Source organism: Phyllobates terribilis, unplaced genomic scaffold, assembly GCF_046119375.1.
Source record: "Phyllobates terribilis strain yellow unplaced genomic scaffold, ASM4611937v1 Scaffold_3__8_contigs__length_932513732, whole genome shotgun sequence".
NCBI classification, from domain to species: Eukaryota; Metazoa; Chordata; class Amphibia; order Anura; family Dendrobatidae; genus Phyllobates; species Phyllobates terribilis.
The window spans coordinates 316,159,469-316,179,782 of NW_027362763.1; the positions used below are offsets into that span (position 1 = coordinate 316,159,469).

At 41.1% G+C, this 20,314-nt stretch overlaps 1 protein-coding gene across 17 annotated transcripts in view; it reads right to left on the minus strand.

The window, feature by feature from the left end:
* DLG1 (discs large MAGUK scaffold protein 1) overlaps positions 1-20,314 on the minus strand; it is a 279,892-nt gene that overhangs the window by 197,189 nt on the left and 62,389 nt on the right. For all 17 annotated transcript variants that reach the window (XM_073675022.1, XM_073675021.1, XM_073675018.1 and 14 more), the window contains one exon: positions 9,929-10,093. In XM_073675022.1, the coding sequence (XP_073531123.1) occupies positions 9,929-10,093 (165 nt within the window). The remainder of the gene's footprint in view (positions 1-9,928; positions 10,094-20,314) is intronic.

A 20,314-nucleotide genomic window follows, 5' to 3' on the forward strand; every position in this document is an offset into this window, starting at 1 on the left:
CTGTGTCAGTCATTGACTACAACAAACACATGGGGGGTGTGGACCTTGCAGACCAGGTTCTACAGCCATACCAGGTATCAAGAAAGTCCTATACCTGGTATAAAAAGTTGGTTATTTATTTGTTTCAGGTGGCCACATACAATTCTTTTGTGTTGTACAAAAAAGCAGGAAATTCAGATCCTTTTCTTGATTATCAAGAAAAGGTAATTGAAAATCTTGTCTTTCAAAGTGTTAGCCCCGCTCATCCATTAGAATCTGAGGATGTGAAAAGACTCACTGAGCGACATTTTATTGCACTTATTCCAGCAACGGAAACAAGAAGGAACCCCCAGAAAAGATGTCGTGTATGTACTAAGAGAGGAATGAGGCATGATACCCGCTACTATTGCCCACAATGCCCATCATTGCCAGCCTTATGCGTCACTGACTGCTTTAAAATCTTCCACACAGAACCACGTTTTTAAACTGTAAAAATGTATCCCAATTTGTCATTCAAACATTTGGTTCATTTAGTGAATGACACATTCGAGTAGAGCTCACTTAATTTCCAGAGGGGGTTCTCCAGAATCTAAACCTTCCATTGCGTGCTTGTTTCTGGAAATCATCCATTGAGTTAAAATGGTCACTAAACCCATAGATGAATTCCCAGAGGGGTTTCATTTCCAAAATGGGGTCACTTCAGGGGGGATTCTTTAGCTCTGGTACTCTGAAAAGTGCCAGAACAGCATAATCCCCCCTGAAGTGACCCCATTATAGAAATGACACCTCTGTGGGAATTCATCTATGGGTTTAGTGACCATTTACCTATCTACTTATTTTCCCACCACTAGATTAATTTATACAGAGGAGTAGATTGTAAAATTCGGTCACTTGTTGTGGGTTTCCTCTGTTTAGGCACCTCAGGGGCTCTCCAAATGCAACATGGCGTCCGCTATCCATTCCAGTCAAATTTCCATTCCAAAAGTCAAATGGCGCTCCTTATCTTCCAAGCCATGCCGTGCGCCCAAACAGTGGCTTTGCACCACATATGGGGTATCAGCGTGCTCAGGAGAAATTGCACAACACATTTTGGGGTCCATTTTTTCTGGCTGCCCTTGTGAAAATTAAAAATTTGAGGCTAAAGTAGCAGTTTTGTGTTAAAAATGTGTTTTTTTATTTTCACACTTCAACATTATAAAATTCTGTGAAGCCCCTGGGGGTTCAAGGTGCTCACCACACATCTAGTTAAGTTCCTTAAGGGGTCTAGTTTCCAAAATGGGGTCACTTGTTGGGGGTTTCCTCTGTTTAGGCACCTCTGGGGCTCTCCAAATGCAACATGGCGTCCGCTATCCATTCCAGTCAAATTTCCATTCCAAAAGTCAAATGGCGCTCCTTACCTTCCAAGCCATGCCGTGCGCCCAAACAGTGGCTTTGCACCACATATGGGGTATCAGCGTGCTCAGGAGAAATTACACAACTCATTTTGGGGTCCATTTTTTCTGGCTGCCCTTGTGAAAATTAAAAATTTGAGGTTAAAGTAGCAGTTTTGTGAAAAAAAGTTAAATGTTCATTGTTTTCTTCCACATTCCAAAAATTCCTGTGAAGCACCTGAAGGGTTAATAAACTTCTTGAATGTGGTTTTGAGCACCATGAGGGGTGCAGTTTTTAGAATGGTATCACTTGGGTATTTTCTGTCATAAAGGCTCCTCAAAGTCACTTCAAATAAGATGTGGTCCCTAAAAAAATGTTTTTGTAAATTTTGTTGTAAAAATGAGAAATCGCTGGTCAACTTTTAACCCTTATAGCTTCCTAACAAAAAAAAATTTTGGTTCCAAAATTGCGCTGATGTGAAGTAGACATGTGGGCAATGTTATTTATTAACTATTTTGTGTGATATATCTCTCTGATTAAAGGGCATGAAAATTCAAAGTTTGAAAATTGCAAAATTTTCGCCAAATTTTCGATTTTTTCACAATCAAACGCAAGTGATATCAAAGAAATTGTACCACTATCATGAAGTACAATATGTCACGAAAAAACAATCTCAGAATCAGGGGGATCCGTTGAAGCGTTCCAGAGTAATTACCTCATAAAGTGACAGTGGTCAGAATTGAAAAAATTGGCCCAGTCACGAAGGCAAAAACAGGCGAAGTGGTTAACATATCTTATCAGAGAACTCTGCATCTGTCTCCTCCTGGACTGATCTTTCATGGGTAAATTCTAATAATTCAGGGTAACTGCCTTCAGTGAACACAGATTTTCCCATTACTGAGATAAGAGATGACAGCGGTGTTTATAAGAGTCTATGGAGAGAGGAGGGGGAGGCAGACAGACATTCTGCTGCAAGTTCTCCTCAAATCACAGATACGCTCTAAGGATTTATTTGCTCTCCATAAAACACTTTCAAGTACCAACATGGTCAAAATGTTATGAAGCTTTGCAAAATGGGAAGTGGTACTAGGATCTAAATTATCATTTTATTTTACAACAAAATCAATGCAAAAAGGTCAACCAAGCAGAACCTTTGGTGGAAAATATAGGAGTGGTCTTACATTAATATCCCACTCCACATAGTACCCTTTCCTTAAATATATCCCAATCACAGTGCAAAAAACAAAAAACATAGTGTTCATGTAGGACTGGGAGTACCCATTTTCCAGGCTCTCTCAGATAAGTTTTTAACTGGACATGGCTGTCTCTTGTCAGGCTGAGCTAGCTTTAAGCAGGGCTGTCAAGGTTTCATTTTCTTTTTAATGTAGAGTAGCACTAAAAGACTGCCATTTTGTACGCCTTATTCCTTTAGCCCTTTGGTGCCACCATCTGCATATATGCAGATGAAAACACTTGGGAGTCCATGGTATGGGTTCACTCCATTGCACAGTAGAATCTGGCGGCAAAATATACACTGCTCAAAAAAAATAAGGGGAACACTGAAATAACACATCCTAGATCTGAATGAATGAAATATTCTCATTGAATACTTTGTTCTGTACAAAGTTGAATGTGCTGACAACAAAATCACACAAAAATCATCAATGGAAATCAAATTTATTAACCAATGGAGGCCTGGATTTGGAGTCACCCCAAAATTAAAGTGGAAAAACACACTACAGGCTGATCCAACTTTGATGTAATGTCCTTAAAACAAGTCAAAACGAGGCGCAGTATTGTGTGCGGCCTCCACGTGCCTGTATAACCTCCCTAAAACGCCTGGGCATGCTCCAGATGAGGTTGCGGATGGTCTCCTGTGGGATCTCCTCCCAGACCGGGACTAAAGCATCCACCAACTCCTGGACAGTCTGTGGTGCAACGTGACGTTGGTGGATGGAGCGAAACATGATGTCCCAGATGTGCTCAATCAGATTCAGGTCTGGGGAATGGGCGAGCCAGTCCATAGCTTCAATGCCTTCATCTTGCAGGAACTGCTGACACACTCCAGCCACATGAGGTCTGGCATTATCCTGCATTAGGATCAACCCAGGGCCAGCCGCTCCAGCATATGGTCTCACAAGGGGTCTGAGGATCTCATCTCGGTACCTAATGGCAGTCAGGCTACCTCTGGCGAGCACATGGAGGGCTGTACGGCCCTCCAAAGAAATGCCACACCATTACTGACCCACTGCCAAACCGGTCATGCTGAAGGATGTTGCAGGCAGATCGCTCTCCATGGCGTCTCCAGACTCTGTCACGACTGCCACATGTGCTCAGTGTGAACCTGCTTTCATCTGTGAAGAGCACAGGGCGCCAGTGGCAACTTTGCCAATCCTGGTGTTCTGTGGCAAATGCCAAGCGTCCTGCACGGTGTTGGGCTGTGAGTACAACCCCCATCTGTGGACGTCGGGCCCTCATACCACCCTCATGGAGTCAGTTTCTAACCATTTGTGCAGACACATGCACATTTGTGGCCAGCTGGAGGTCATTTTGCAGGGCTCTGGCAGTGCTCCTCCAGTTCCTCCTTGCACAAAGGCGGAGGTAGCGGTCCTGCTGTTGGGTTGTTGCCCTCCTACGGCCCCCTCCACGTCTCCTGGTGTACTGGCCTGTCTCCTGGTAGCGCCTCCAGCCTCTGGACACTACGCTGACAGACACAGCAAACCTTCTTGCCACAGCTCACATTGATGCGCCGTCCTGGTTGAGCTGCACTACCTGAGCAACTTCTGTGGGTTGTAGAGTCCGTCTCATGCTACCAAGAGTGTGAAAGCATAGCCAACATTCAAAAGTGACCAAAACATCAGCCATAAAGCATTGGTACTGAGATGTGGTCTGTGGTCCCCATCTGCAGAACAACTCCTTTATTGAGAGTGTTTTGATAATTGGCAATAATTTCCATCTATTGTCTATTCTATTTGCACAACAGCATGTGAAATTGATTGTCACTTAGTGTTGCGTCCTAAGTGAACAGTTTGATTTCACAGAAGTTTGATCTACTTGGAGTTATATTCTGTTGTTTAAGGCTATGTGCCCACGTTCCAGAAATGCTCCGGATTTTTCCTGAGCGTTTCTGCATCTCCCTGGCAGAAAAAACGCATGCTGATTTTACATGCGTTTTTCCTGCCAGGGACAAGCGGAAGTGAAGCGATTTCCGCATGCGGGTTAACATGTGCTTTCCAAGCGATTTTAACATCACTTGGAAAGTGCTTGACAACTTGGTCACACTATATAAATCCATGCAACCGGCATGGATTTCTATAGTGTGACAGAAAGAATGGTAAAAATAAATATTATACTTAACTTCTGATGGCGCCCGGTGTCCTTGTCCTGGCTTGCTGGCAGCTCGCGGTAGACTAAAAGGACCTGCCATGACGTCATTTAGTCATGTGACGGGTCACGCGTCCGCCAACGTCGGCGGTCGCGTTACCCGTCACATGACCAAATTATGTCACCACAGGTTTTTTTCAGTCCGCCGCGAATTGCCGGCAAGCCTGGACGGATCGCTATGGAGGCAGGGGGCAATCAGAAGGTAAGTATAATGTATATTTTTTATTTTTTTTATTTATTTATTTATTTTTTTTTTACAGGTACTATGGTACCCGGGTCTGGAGGAGAGTCTCCTCTTCTTCAAACCCGGGAACCATCCACACATTGAATCCGCATGATATCCGCATGTGCAGATGCAGTGATGCGGAGGTCATGCGGTCCAATGCAAGTCAATGGCGGCAAAAACGCTGCGATTCCGCGAAATAATTGGTAGCGCTGCGGAATTTTCTGCAATGATAAGCAGCAGCAGAAATTTCCACAGCATGTGCGGATTATCATTGGGGAACATGGCAGGCCTTCTACCAAACGTTTTTTAAGCATTTCTGCAGCAGAATTGCCGTTGCGGAAACGCTTAAATAATGCATAGTGGGCACACAGCCTAAGTGTTTCCTTTATTTTTTTGAGCAGTGTAGATCAAACAACTTTGGTATCTATGCTATTAGACAAAAGGAGGTGTCGCCGTTTGTCACCACATCAACCCTCTTGCAACACATTTGCGGGGTGCTGAATGTTTGACATGGCAGCCAGAAGCCAAGGCTCCCAATATCTGCCATCTTTATCAACAGTTTGTTTAGTCTCTCTTCCTGTACAGCTCATGCCTAGAAAACACTCCCAACTATGGCGGTCTGTGGTCCATACGGCTCCTGGAAGGCCTCTCTCTAATCCACATCACAAACTGGTTTTCCGCTGGCTTCACACCATTACTATGAATTCCATTATTCTATTCCTAGCGGAGCACAAATGCTGATGTAAGCCTAGCTATAATTATTGAATATTATACAAATGACACATTCATTTTAAGGTTGAATTTCCACGACGAGCTTGGAGTTTTGATGCTGCATATTTTCACAACATGTCAATTTCTCTTGCAGAAAACAAGTTTTGTGGATTTTCCGCATAGACGTGGATACAATTAGGAAAATCCACATACAAAAATCGCTTGTGTTTTTAATGAGTTTCCACAGTGGAAATGCACTAAATATGCACATGACTATTAAAGTTTTATCAAAGCTAAATAACAGGAAGTTAACAAAACAAAGCAGTTTTAGGCTATGTTTACACGTTGCGTTTTTGCTGTATTATGCAAATTTTAATTTAAGCTGCATTTTACAGTACCAGCAAAAGCTATAAGATTTCAGAAATCTCATGCACACACAGTTTTTTTTTTCTGACAGATTTGGAAAACTGCTGCGTTTTTGAAAACTGCAGCATGTCACTTTCCAGCATTTTTTCACTCATAGACAGAATGAGTAAGTGCAAAAACGCAGCAAAAAAAAAAGCAGGCGTCAGGTTTTGCTTCATTTTTAGTGGAAAAAAAGCATGTACAGCAGTATATGAAACCCATTTATTTTTGTGATTTTCAAAAGTTTAAACCATAATCTCTTGGTCTCATCACCCGAGAATGGCAGTGTAGGATTAGTACAGTTTAATTAAATTAGTGATGTGTGACAAAGTAAACATTGGCCGACTAAGGTGTGAAATTTACCAATACCTGATCAACTCAAGGGCTGACCAAAATGTGAAAGTAAACAAAGTCCTACAAACTCAATGCTCTGCCAATATCTTAGGTAAACTATTCCCGACCAATTCACGCCTCCCCCGTTGTTACATTTGTAATTGTGTATTTTTTCCATGAACTCATAGGACCTTTTTTGTTCAGAATCGTCACTATTTTTTCAGACATAAAAATCTTTTTCCACTAAAAAATTTGATCAAATTGCCCTTTATTCCAAAAATGTTTTTCTGGTTTCACATAGGTCTTGCATTGGTGATTTGTGTTGGAAGCAAATCTGAACTTTGGGATCCTGAAAAACGCAGCAAAAAAACGTAGCAAAACCTGCTTTTTGTAGGCAGCTTATTTACTGCCAAGAGAGCAGGTTTTGCCTGAAGAAAAAAAAAATGCAGCAAAAACGCAACGAGTGAACATAGTCTTAGTTAAAACATGACATACAAAAAGCATAGCTGAAAAAAATGCAATAAAAACGCATGTAGAAAAAAAAATTCTCAAAAATGCAATGAAAAAATTCAAGTAACCCAATTTAGCTAATTGGTGCAGAAAACCTGTAATATCCAAATACTCATTGTGGTAACTTCCAAAGTGGTAAAAATTTCAACCCAAGAACAATTAAATTGTGGAATGGCTCTTTTTCTCAATTTCACCAAACACAGAATTTTTAAAAAGTTTCAAATGAATTATATGATACATCAAGTGGATCTGCTAATAAAACATTTAAAAAAATCCAACTCGTCCTGAAAAAAAACCCTCATATGGCACAAACTGCATACATGCCTCGCAGCAGCACTGTCATATTCTTTTGCTGATGTTACTGTGGTCTCATATTCTTACACCTGCTCCAGCCTCATACACCAAGCAGGGAGGGGTAATGCAGACAGAGACTACAATTTATGAGAGGAGGTGCCTAAAAAGCAACTCTATTACTAGAGAGATGATACTCTGATAACACCATTGTGTCCTTCAGGCAACAAGACACTGAATGGAGTAACATTCATGTGGAAAATAATTAAGCAGCTATGTTGCCATGTCAGGGACTATATGCAGACACAAAGCTAGAAGAGTGAAAACAATTTTTATTCAAGCGCACTTGGATGTCTGTTGTCGCAATGTTCAAATTGCAAACAATATACTATATAAAATTGGGTAAGCGAATACTGAACATGTTTCTTATGGTAAAGAAAAAAACTGTCTTTAGACTTTTCCTTTAGAAGAGTCTGGAAACAAAAAATTAAAGGCAGTCTTTGATAACCTCCACACAGAATTAAATCTATCACAAATATTTATAACTTGCTACAAAAACTGCCTCCTTACATTGGCATGCCAGAGCTGCTATGTCACTCTCCACAAGGAGAAACGTTACCCCTTAGACCTCAGTCCAGAGCCTCTAATATAGCCAAATCAGTTCTCATACTTTACACTGATGAGGGGCAATACCCTGAAACACGGTGTCTGCAAATTGAGATTCTGATTTGGCTTTTATCCCAAGCCATAATGCAAGGCTCGTTGAAGAGTCGTTAGTAAGTTGTAGAATTGTGGCTTCCAACAGGTGGCACTATAGAGTTCTAGTACTCTTCCTCTCTGAATCTGCTCCAGGACTGAGGGCATCAGGTCTCTGATCTTATATGGATATTGGGACAGTAAAATTTTCACACCACTTATCTAAGCCAATGATAGATTTAATGTGTTTGGTTTTTTAGATGTCCATTTATTATGTCATGTCTCTGCTCTTTTTGTGTATACATTTGTGTTTCTTCAGATACTCTGTTATACCATACCTGGGTGAAGAGACATCTTGAAAGCTTGCTTTGTAACATGACTTATTTTATTTTTGTTAGCCATTAAAAGTATCGTTACTACAAGAATATTATTTTGTTTCTCCAACTGAGATCAATCTTTTTCCTTTTATGCACCTTCGATTATAAAGAAAATCTATTACCAAGCCGAGTGCATATTAGTGCTTCTAAGTATCTTGCTTAGCAGATTCCACTTCTAAACGGCAGCAAAGCCGGGCGGTCAGGTAAGTGCTGTGGGCTACCTGTATCAGTACACTGCTGTCTCCTAGACTCCAGTGCTCGGTAGGGGAGCCACAGATGTAAAATTACATCCTACTGCACTGGCTTTCCTATAGGAGACTGGGGTGCGGGAGGCAGAGCTGGATAATCTGCCTTCTAGGGCATAGGAATATATAGCCTACAGTTAAGGTCTTGCTGCTATTCAGAAGCTGAATTGGCTATGCAATGTATTTAGAAATACAATTATTGTGCAAACACTGAACTTTAAACGTTTTTCTTTATATTCGGAGGAACATTTTAAAAGCATTATTTCAGAGTATGGGGAAAAGAAACAGATGAACATTATTATTAATGTCATGTCTATAAGGGTACCAAAGAAGAGCAGAGGTGGCCTCACTGCAACTAATACTGATGACAACAATCATACCTGCGAAATCATGTGTACATTTTTCTATCAATTTGTAACACTGAATCAGCACTAAAACAGCATGTTGGCGAGGTCTTCAGCCACAAGATTACCATGCAGCCATGGGCATGGGAGATAAAATTGCTCAGTGGTTAGCACTGACGCCTCCAAGCGCTGGAAACCCATTTAGAATCGAACCGAGATAACATACTTTCATGTTTGTGTGCGTGCTGCCACATACACACTTGAAGAAGAAACTAAAAGTATGTGTAGGAAACAGAAAAATTAAGAGCAAGTGCCACTGGGGACATGAACTTTTATGAGGGGTTCGTGTACACCACTGCAGAATAGGGTAGCTCTGTACAACAAGCTGCAAGTAAACAGGCTCCAATACTTGACATTTTGTAGTGTGCTGAAAACAAGGGGTAGATGAAGATTTAAGAGAACATGTGCCCCTGGCAAAGCTTTTTCAGCATTCTAGGAACACAACACACATTGAGGACAACAAAGACCAATTTAGCAATCTTGAAGCTGGCAAGGAGTACTCCATAATATACTGAACCTCCATAACATGCCTCAGGTCCTAACAAATGAGAACTTCAAAAGGCCAGGATTTCGTACCTCATCAAACATAATGACAGAATGCACTAAAAAGCATTTGGGGGCTGGTAAATCTGCCACAGGAGATGTTCAACATTTCATGAGATCTCAGCATCAAGCACACAGTTAACTAATCATTAGAGGATACCACTATATCTTGGAATTTAGATGAAGGCCTGAATCAGACGCTAACATATTAATAGTACTTCAAAATAGTCATTTACATTCACATCTGTAAAACAGGACAAAACCATTTACATAAGTAGTACAGTAGTATTTACATTCAGGTGCTTTTTCCTGAGGCTCATTAGAGACAAAAAAAAAAAAAAATCATATGATGGGTTTAATTGTGAGAAATAATATTAGCCATATTTCCCGGCATAAGAGTGCAATAGAGCATATAGAAAATAAATACAGCTATTCAAAAAATAAAGTCCTCACCTTTAAAGGAGAAATATGTGAGTGGGAAACAAGTCCATGGACATTCTCAATCTGGGAAATGTTCTTCTCAGAGACATGAACCAATTCTGGGCTTCTTCCTTCACTCAAGATATGTGGGGAGCTTGGCTCTTGAGATGGGAGGTCATCATCTTGATATCGATATTTCTGTCAAAAAGAAACAAACATGAACATATTAATGTTTGTATTCCACCACATCAGCCAAGCTTTAACCCCTTAGTTTTCAAGCTCATTTTGACCTTAACGATCAGGCCAAGTTTTTGAAATCTGACCGCTTCAACGGATCCCACTGATTGAGTATGTTTTCTCGTGTCATGATCGTGATAAGATTTATTTCCTATGACTTGTGTTTGTGAAAATGTTGAAATTTTAGCAAAAACTTTAAAAAAAAATAAAATAAAATTAGCAAATTTTCAAACTTCCAATCTTTATATCCTTAAACCAGTTAGTCATGCTGTACAAAATAATTAATAGATAACATTTCCCATATGTCTACTTTACATCATTTTTCAAATGTCATTTTATTTTGTTAGGATGTTAGAGGAGTTAACAGTTAGCAGCAATTTCTCATTTTTCCAACAAATTTATAAAACCTGTTTTTTTAGGGACCTATTCAGATTTCAATGGAGTTTGGGGGACCTATATATATTGGAAACCCCCCCCAAAAAATATTCAAAACTGCTGTCAGGAAATGTTTTAACCCCTCACATGTTACAAGAAATAATGTAAAATGGAATGAAAAAAAAATAAAATTTTACCTCAAATGTTGCTTTAGCCCCAATTTTTTCACTTTTACAAGAGATAAACACCAAGAAGTGGACCCCGCAGTTTGTTAATCACTTTTTTTCAAGAGCAGCGATACCCCATATGTAGTCAAAAAGTTCTGTTTGGACACATGGCATGGCTCGGAACAGAAGGCGCACCATTTGAATTTTGGAACACAAATTGGCTGAAATAGATTGCGGGCGACATGTCACATTTTCAGGGTTCCTAAGGTGCCTAAAAAGCAGAAACCCCCCACAAGTGACCCCATTTTGGAAATTACACCCCTCAAGGATTTTATCCAGGGGTATAGTGAGGAGTTTGAACCCAAAAGATACTACACAGAATTTAACAACATTAGGTCGTCATATTTAATATATCGTCATTAGTGATGAGCGCAAGTGCTCACTACTATAGTTTGCATCAGGCGCTCGGGTATGCACAGAGTATCGCAGGTGCTTGAGTGACCAGCTCGAGTCCCCTGCTCCGCATGTTTAGCGGCTGTTAGACACCCAAAAAAAACATGCAACTCAGGCACGCCAGAAGCACGTCACATGATCGTGGGGAGACGATGGGTTGTCATGACAGCCAGGGGTCTGTAGAAGACACTCAGATGGTAATTGTACATCTCCTATTAACATGGGTGTATGGCTGGTGTTCATAGGAGAGGATTCCTGCTATGTGTAGCACAAGCAATCGGATGATCGCGGCTTCAAGTCTCCTAAGGGGACTATTGAAGAGAGTAGAAAATTAAAAAATAAAAAAAAAAAGGTTTTAAAAAAATCTAATTAAAAAAAAAATACATAAAAAAAAATTCAAATCTCTACCTTTTGACCCATTAAAAAAAAATTGGTATCGCTGCGTTCAGAAATGTCCGCTCTATCAAAATATAAAGTAAATTAATTCGATCAGTAAATGGCTTTTGTGATCGTCGCAATACTGCAATAAAATGAAATAACAGGCGCACCAGGGGCCATCAGAAGGTAAGTATCATTTATTTTTTATTTTATTTTATTTTTATTTATTTATTTTTTAACAGGTTCTATGGTACCCGGGTCTGGATGAGAGTCTCCTCTCCTGTAGACCTGGGTACCATCCGCACATTGGAACGCGTGGAATGTGCATCTACATATACAGTGATGCGTAATCCATGCGTTCTAATGCAAGTCAATAGCAGCGAAAAAGCAGCACTTCTGTAAAATAATTGGTAGTGCTGCGTTTTTTTCAGCAATGATAATTCGCAGCGGAAATTTCCGCAGCATGTGCACAGCACATGCGGATTATCATTGGGGACCATGGCAGGCCTTATACCATGCGTTTTTTAAGCGTTTCTGCAGTGTTTTTGCCGCTGTGGAAACGCTTAAAAAACGCATCGTGGGTACACAGCCTAAATCGTAAACTATTGCACATAGCCTTACATTTCCCCAGCAAACACAGAATGAACTGTATGTATGGTACTTTCATATAATGAAAACTGTAAAATAATGCATATTTGTGTGTATCACTAGCTTCTTTCAAATGTAAGGATATTGTAAAAAGTATCAAAATCAATATTTGTAGGCTACTTAATTTTCTAGTTACCATGTTATTATTCCAGAATGCAAATGCCAAAAGCAATGACTCCACAAGAACAAAACCAGAGCTTTGACAAGCACTCGACTAAATGTCATTGACTGTCCTATCACAGAATAAGGAATGACCCACATATGTTGTTTCCACTCGGGCATAGCCATAAGCATGCTTCTGTGTACGTTTCATTTTCAATGCAACAATGAATAATCGGAATATGCAGCAAAAAGACTTCTGGATTTTTGTTTTATTTGATATATAGCTAACAAAACAAAACGTAAGTGTTTTTGTCATATTACAAGTTTTATTAAAAAGCAGTTGTAAACCTGAGCAGGGAACAAGCCCAACAGATGACTGCAATTGTATGGCATAAATTCTCTTTACATAACAATTTTCTGTACAATTGCAGATAATGATCATTTCCAAGTTGTATTTTATTTCTTCACGTCTACCGTATTTACACAGAAAGAGTCTCTCATTTCATAATAATCTTACAGTTTAAATATACTGCTGATCATCTGAAAACAAGCAAAACAGTTGTTCGTCTGGTGAAATGATCTTTTCTGCAGCACAAGAGATAATTATTTTCGGCAGCACACCGTCCAGTGTAAACAGGACTCAGGCTGCAAATGTTCTCGGCAGCGCATCTACAATCGTATTACAGCTTGTTCAATGCGTCTCTGAAGTTGGAATCGACCTGTGTAGACAGGCTATTACATGACTGCTGACTGGCAAACAAGTGGATGCTATGCAGTTGCACAAGTAAACCTTTAGTTACAAGTTATCTCCATATTATTGCGCACATGGTCCATGTAACTGCTATAAAGCGTATCTCAATGCTTTTAACAGCAGGTCTGGCAAATCACTGCTCCCACAATCATGTACTGGACATAGAATAGAAAAAGAAAGAAAAAATATATATATGTTTGGCTTTAAAAAACACATTAGAACTGAAAACAAAATTAAAAAGAAAAAACAAACAAACAAACAAACAAACAAACATAGGCTTCAGACGCACATTTCTCTTGAAAACCACTTGGTATTTTTTCACCTTGACAAAAAACTGAGCATTCATATCTTTACAGTACAATGGTGAATAGCTACGATAGCATCTGAGGTCTTTGGGGTGCACCCTCAATATATCTGCTGATAGCCCCCAAAACTATTGGAGCACACAGATTAGTTACAATGGCAGCCAGAGGCCAGGCAAAGGTTCTTAAGATCCACCATGTAAACGTCTTAAGACCATGCAAAAAGCTTGGCATAATCGTTTGCCTGTCACAAGAACTTTGGCAGGGAATAAAGCTTTGACATATGTATTCTAAGGCATTGTGTAAGTGATCAAATGATCACTGCTCAAAGTCCCCGAGAACTATATAGATATAAAAATATATAGACAGACACTCATACATGAGTACATAATTCCCAAAATATGTCTTCTAGCAATTTACACATAAGCAGTGATGATAAATAATGATCATAATCACAGTCATCCATGATTACAGAACCAAATCAGTCACTTCCAATTGTTTCTGACAAAGTCACATAGCACTGCAAAACCTGCACATCACAGTATTAACTGCAAACACAAAATAATAAATAATTCAGAAAAGTGTGACATATAATAAAAAGCAAATGGTCAATATGAATTACAATATTGAAATATAACATTTAAGAGACGTCTATATACCAGAAGCACAATAACATGGTTATTTTGCAAAAAGTGTAAAACATGAAAGCACTTGGTGCTTCACAGGATTAATGATGAGCATGCAATGCTGAATGAAACAAGTAACACTATAAAAGAGATACTTACTTTACACCCAAACATTAAAGATATGGTACTGTTGCTACACGCCACTTTGCAATGGCAAAGCATTGGAGAAAAACAATCCAAGTTTTTGATGTTGGAAGAGAATTTGTCGTAGCCAGGGCATCTTAGTGTGTCGTTTTGGAGAAGTCCTGGAAAATGCCTTTGCAAATGTTTGTTTACTGGGTTAGACATTTACCTAAACAAGGCTATAAAAGATTGGATGAAATCAGGACCTTCTTCTTTCCTCCAAAATAAGCACAAAAATTGATTCTAAAAAAAGTTCAAGTCGACTCATCAATTACCAAAAATATATCTTCATATCGACTAAATGAAACAATAAGAAGCCACTTGCTGCAGTGTTCACATTATCAGACATCCTGTGGAACTGGCAGACCAGCAGCTGGAGCTGGGGAATCTTGCTGGCTGCTCTGAAGGAGGGGCAACACTCTTGCAGAAAGAAAATCAAAATTCCAGTAAAATAACGAATGTAAAAAGTTATCTGTAGCATTTGCCAATTTCAACTACATTCCTATATTTATTAACAAAATATATTTTATACTTCATAAGGCTGTGTGCCCACGATGCAGAAATACTCCGGATTTTTCCTGAGCGTTTCTGCATCTCCCTGGCAGAAAAAAAGCATGCGGATTGTACATGCGGATTGTACATGCGTTTTTCCTGCCAGGGACATGCAGATGTGAAGCGTTCTTCACATGCATTTTCGCATGCGGGTTGACAAGCACTTTCCAAATGATTTTAGCATCACTTGGAAAGTGCTTGACAACTTGGTCACACTATATAAATCCATGCAAACGGCCGAAAGTATGGTAAAAAATAAAAAATAAATATTATACTTACCTTCTGATGGCCCCCGGTGTCCTTGTCTTGGCTTGCCGGCAGCTCGCGGTAGACTAAAGGACCTGCCGACGTCAGCGGTCGCGTGACCCGTCACATGACTAAATTACGTCACCGCAGGTCCTTTAGTCCTACCACGAGCTGCGGGCAAGCCAGGACAAAGACACCGGGGCCATAAGAAGGTAAGTATAATATTTATTTTTTATTTTATTCTGTTTTTTTTTTTTTTTTTTTTTACAGGTACTATGGTGCCTGTGTCCGGAGGTTAGTCTCCTCTTCTCCAAACCCAGGTACCATCCACACATTGAAACGCATGTTATCCATATGTACAGATGCAGTGATGCGGATTACATGCGGTCCAATGCAAGTCAATGGTCAATGGCGGCGAAAACGCCGCGATTCCGAGAAATAATTGGTAGTGCTGCGGATTTTTCCGCAATGATAATCCGCAGCGGAAATTTCCGCAGCATGTGTACAGCACATGCGGATTATCATTGGGGAACATGGCAGGCCTTCTACCAAGCGTTTAAGCGTTTCTGCAGCGGAATTGCCGCTGCAAAAACGCTTAAAAAAGCATAGTGGGCACACAGCCTAACAGCTGCATTCATATCACCTTTCTCACTACATGTCACAGACTGCACATTTATAGAGCATGCTTAGAAGCTGAGCCTGCACTGTAACTGGCATATTTTGGCTGTGTTCTAGAGCAAGCATCTATCTGGCTGTAACAGCAGTGATCGGCGCTTGCACAGTTTGCAGCTGTTGAACCATTTATATGTTCCTGCCAATCAGTGACTGGCATAAAAATGGCTTGGTTGCTGATGCAGTTGTGCACTGGATCCCGTCGCCTTTACCCTTAGGGCTCTTTCACATGTCCTAATATTTCCGGTACTGGAAATATCCATGTGTTTTATTTGTGTTGCAACCGTGTGCAGCATCAGTATCACACGTACTGGCGACTGAGAAAAGCCAGCACAGTTCGAGCTGTTCCCAGGCGCCGGGTGCTAAAGGCAGATAAAATCATTGTTGCCTGCTCTCCCTGCGATCAGTGAGAGCAGGTGACAATGATGGGAGTTTTATTCTGCACCCGCAGTGTACATTGTAAGTAAAATCAAAAACTAACAAAAAAAAAAAACTGCGTGGGCTTCCCCCAATTTTTCATGACCAGCAAAAGGAAAGCCACCCACTGGAGGCTTAAATTAATAGCCAGGGGAAGGGGCCATTGGCCCAAAATGTTCCCTGGCTAATAACAGCTAGCAGCTGTTTCATTAGCATTTACTGGATAGTTTACAGGGGGTCCCCAGAAAAAAAATTGACTTGGGGTCCCCCTATAAATTCTAACCAAAAAAGGCTCTCGAGCTGCGCATGCTCCGGCGGCCATTTTACCAAAGCATAGCGCTATGTATGGGATAGGGAACCTTTCCTCCGCTCACCGCCACCTTCTGAGGAAGGGGCCGCAGCATTGCCCCGCTACGGCCGCAGCCACCACCAACCTCCGCTCACTGCCGCCTTCTGAGGACGGGGCCGCAGCATCGCCTGGCTCCTGCCTCCGTCGCCAATCTCTGGTATGTGTGACCCCCGCTACACCACCGCTGCCCCCCAGGTGAAAAGGATTATAAAGGTGCACCATTTTGTTAAAAAAAAAAAAAAAACATTTTTTCCTATTTTGTGCCTCTTATAATAAGCAAAATACGGTATATATTTTTGTGTGTGCGTGAGTTTTTGTGGAATATGAATCAGCACAAACATGCTCCCTCCCTCCTCCCCTCTTCATAGACTGTGAAGAAATATGATGTGAAGCATTTAGTGAGCTGTACCCTGTACCAGGGCTGTGGAGTCGGAGTCATGGAAATTGAGGAGTCGGAGGTTTGGCTTACCAACTCCACAGGCCAAGGTTCGCTCACATTAGTGTATTGTAAATCGCTCAGATGTTCATCCCGAAATTTACCCTTATTGAAAAGGTTTTCTCTGTTTTTCTGGAAATCATTTGGTTAAAGGTGTCATTCAAAACTACAACTGGCAAAAAAAAAAGCAAGCCCTACATGGCTAAGTTGATGGAAAAATAAAAGTTATGGCTTAAAAAGAGGGGGAGGAAAACAAACAACCAAGCAAAAGTATGTTCCCTTCTCCTACTTCTGGCTTCTACTGTACTTACATGGCAGAGCCCAAGAAGGGGGTTTAAAGGGGTATTCCCATCTCCAAGATGCTATTCCCAATATGTAGTAGGTGTAATAATAGTAATATTAGCAAATATCTCCAATTAGAAATGTAGTACATTTTTTTCTAATTCGCTATCTCTCTTTTCTCATGTGCAGGCATCGCAGGATCTTGGGTATCCACAGTTACGTCCACTGATAAAGTCACAGTTAGCTAGTTGCTAGTGGTCGTAACCATGGATACCTAAGGTCCTGCGATGCCTGCACACGAGGAAAGATGGTGAATCAAAAACACTATACTACATTTCTAATTGGAGATATTTGCTAATATTATTATTATTACACCTACTACATATTGGGATAGGATCTTGGAGATGGGAATACCCCTTTAATGTTTGTGGGTTAGGCTTGACTCAACTGTTGTGCCCGTGTCATCTGCAGCTGAAGCCTGCAGTAATATACAGGTAGGCTCCTGCTGTGACCAGAGTTAACCATCCCGGCCGGCACTTTAAGGCTGTGTGCCCGCCCACAATGAGTTTTTTGACTCTGCATATTTTTGCTAAGTCTTACAGTTCCTTCAGAATGGATGGCATTTTTAGAAATCTCATGCCCACTGTGCTTTTTTTTTTTTACTTTTTATTCAACGTAAAGTGACCTGTGGTGAGCGTTTCAGATCCGTAACATGTCAACTTCTCTTGCAGGTACGCTGAGTTTTATGTGCAGATTTTTCCTATAGACTTGCATTAGATGACAATCCACAGGTAAAAAAAAAAAACACGCATGCATTTTTAGTGCGATACTGCAGCAAAAAGGCATCAAAAACGCAGGTAATACAAACATGACTATCAAAGTTTTGTCAAATGCCAAAAAAATATATAAAAAACAAAAGCAACTTTATTTAAAACATGACATACCAAAAGACAAAAATGCATATAAAAAATGAAATGAGAGACACATTTCTTGGGTCTTCTGTGTCATACATTTTTTTCTTTTTGTAAAAAATCATGATAGGTGTACTGTCTAGTATTACCAAGCGTGATTAGAGTAACACCTGGTTACTATACAATTTGGAATTTCAGAATATTGCAGAAATAATCTCAAACCTCCAGTTCAAAGTTTAGGGCTTTTCTGTCACACATTCAAAATAGAAATTGCAACACCAATAAGAAAAAGTTGCGGAATTTTGAAAATCACAGGATCACTACAAATGTTACCAATATGCAAATGATGAAAAAAATGGACACAAAACTTAAAAATCTACATTTATTCGACACTGGGAATTAGCGCCACATGCATGTTTTAAAGTAATGCTAAAGCTAGTGTGGCACCCTGCTGTTCACAGGTACCACAGGACCCAAAAGGGTGCATGGACGGACTTCTCAACAAGAGGCCCTCATTACAAACACCTCCACCCTTCCACCTCATACCACCAGAGGGAGCCCTTTAGGGATATATATATATGGAGGGTGGAGTTAGGCAGTTCAGGTTAGTTGGAGAGTGTGCTGCCACTGAGAGCAGTGAAGACGCAGCACGTCTACTGCTGAATTGAGGGCCCCGAGTGTGGCCGAAGGAAAAGAGGAGAGAGGAGTTGAGGGGGCAGAGGAGCATCATAGGATCACCCCGAGTATACAAACCGGACACCGGGTCCGCGCCTACAGGGTCCCTTTATACCCAGTAGGGATCACCGGCATACCAGGAGGGCTACAAGTCCCTGGCCGACCTGAAGCTAAACCCATTACCGGACCAGGCACCACGAAGGCCCCGGCGCCCAGGGATAGTGGTTGCCAGCGGAAAGTCCTACTACCAAGCGACAGGTGAAGAGAGCAACACGACACAGAATCTGGGCCCAGTTGCAGGCTGGCCAGGAGCTTAGAGAGGGAAACACAGACCAGGAGGCCCTATACCCGCTCACTGGGGAGAAGTCCTGAAGTGCACCCTTCCTACCGAGTACACTGGACCGTACCTGACATCCGAACCAGTAAAGGTATTGAAGCGAATCCCCCATCTCTGTCAGTTAATCCTGCTGCGCCATCCTGACTGCACTACAAGCCCCAGCATCACCACCCACCATCAAACTCTACACTGCCCTGAGGCCCGCTCCACCTGTGGGAAGCTGTTCCATCCTAGCTGCCTATCAACTGCCTCAGAGGTCTGCAGCAGCGCTGGTACAAATTACCAGAAACCACAGGTGGCGTCACGATCAAACTACAAATCCCATATAAACTATCCCCTTTTTTTTGTTGACCGCCCTGGGCCACGGACTGGGCCAGCCACTGGGACATATTCCCCCCGGCATCCATAGGCCCGGACACCGAGTACCCCACTGCCCTGAGGGCGCGTCACTAGAAAATTTGAAAATGACAGCAGGAGCAAAGTTCTAGCAGTGGTATTGAGCGTACAAGCACAGGAAGCAATAAGAGAACTTATTTTTTTGTGGGAATGGGTGAGTGGGGGAACTGCAGGTGCCTGCCTGTCACTGTGATCGCTCTTCCCCCAACCTGCCCCTTAACCCCTTCACCTTCCTGACCAGGCCAAATTTTACAATTCTGACCAGTGTCACTTTATGTGGTAATAACTCTGGAACGCTTCAACGGATCCCACTGATGAGAATGTTTTTTTTTTGGTGGCACATAGTGCTCCATGATAGCGGTAAAAATTGTTCGATATAACTTGTGTTTATTTGTGAAAATATAGGAAATTTGGCCAAAAAAAAATTGAAAATGTAGCAATTTTCTAACTTTTAATTCTTATGCCCTTAGACCAGAAAGTTGTGTCACACAAAATAGTTAATAAACAACATTTCCCACAGCTCTACTTTACATCTGCATTATTTATTTATTTTTTTTTTAAATTTGTTAGATAGTTAGAAGGGTTAAAAGTTGATCAGCAATTCCTCACTTTTCCAACCAAATTTACAAAACAATTTTTTTTTTTTTTTTAGGGACCACATCACATTTAAAGTGACTTGGGGGGGGGGGGGGGGGTTCTACATGACAGGAAATACCCAAAAGGGTCACCATTCTAAAAACTGCGCCGCTCAAACTGCTCAAAACCACATCCAAGAAATGTATTAACTCTTCAGGTGCTTCACAGGACTTAAAGGGGTTGTCCACTACTATGACCTCTTCTTGAATTAAATGTTTGGCCCCAATAAAATAAAAAACTTATACTCCCCTCCAGCGCTAGCGCCATTCCAGTGCTGTCGGCATTCGC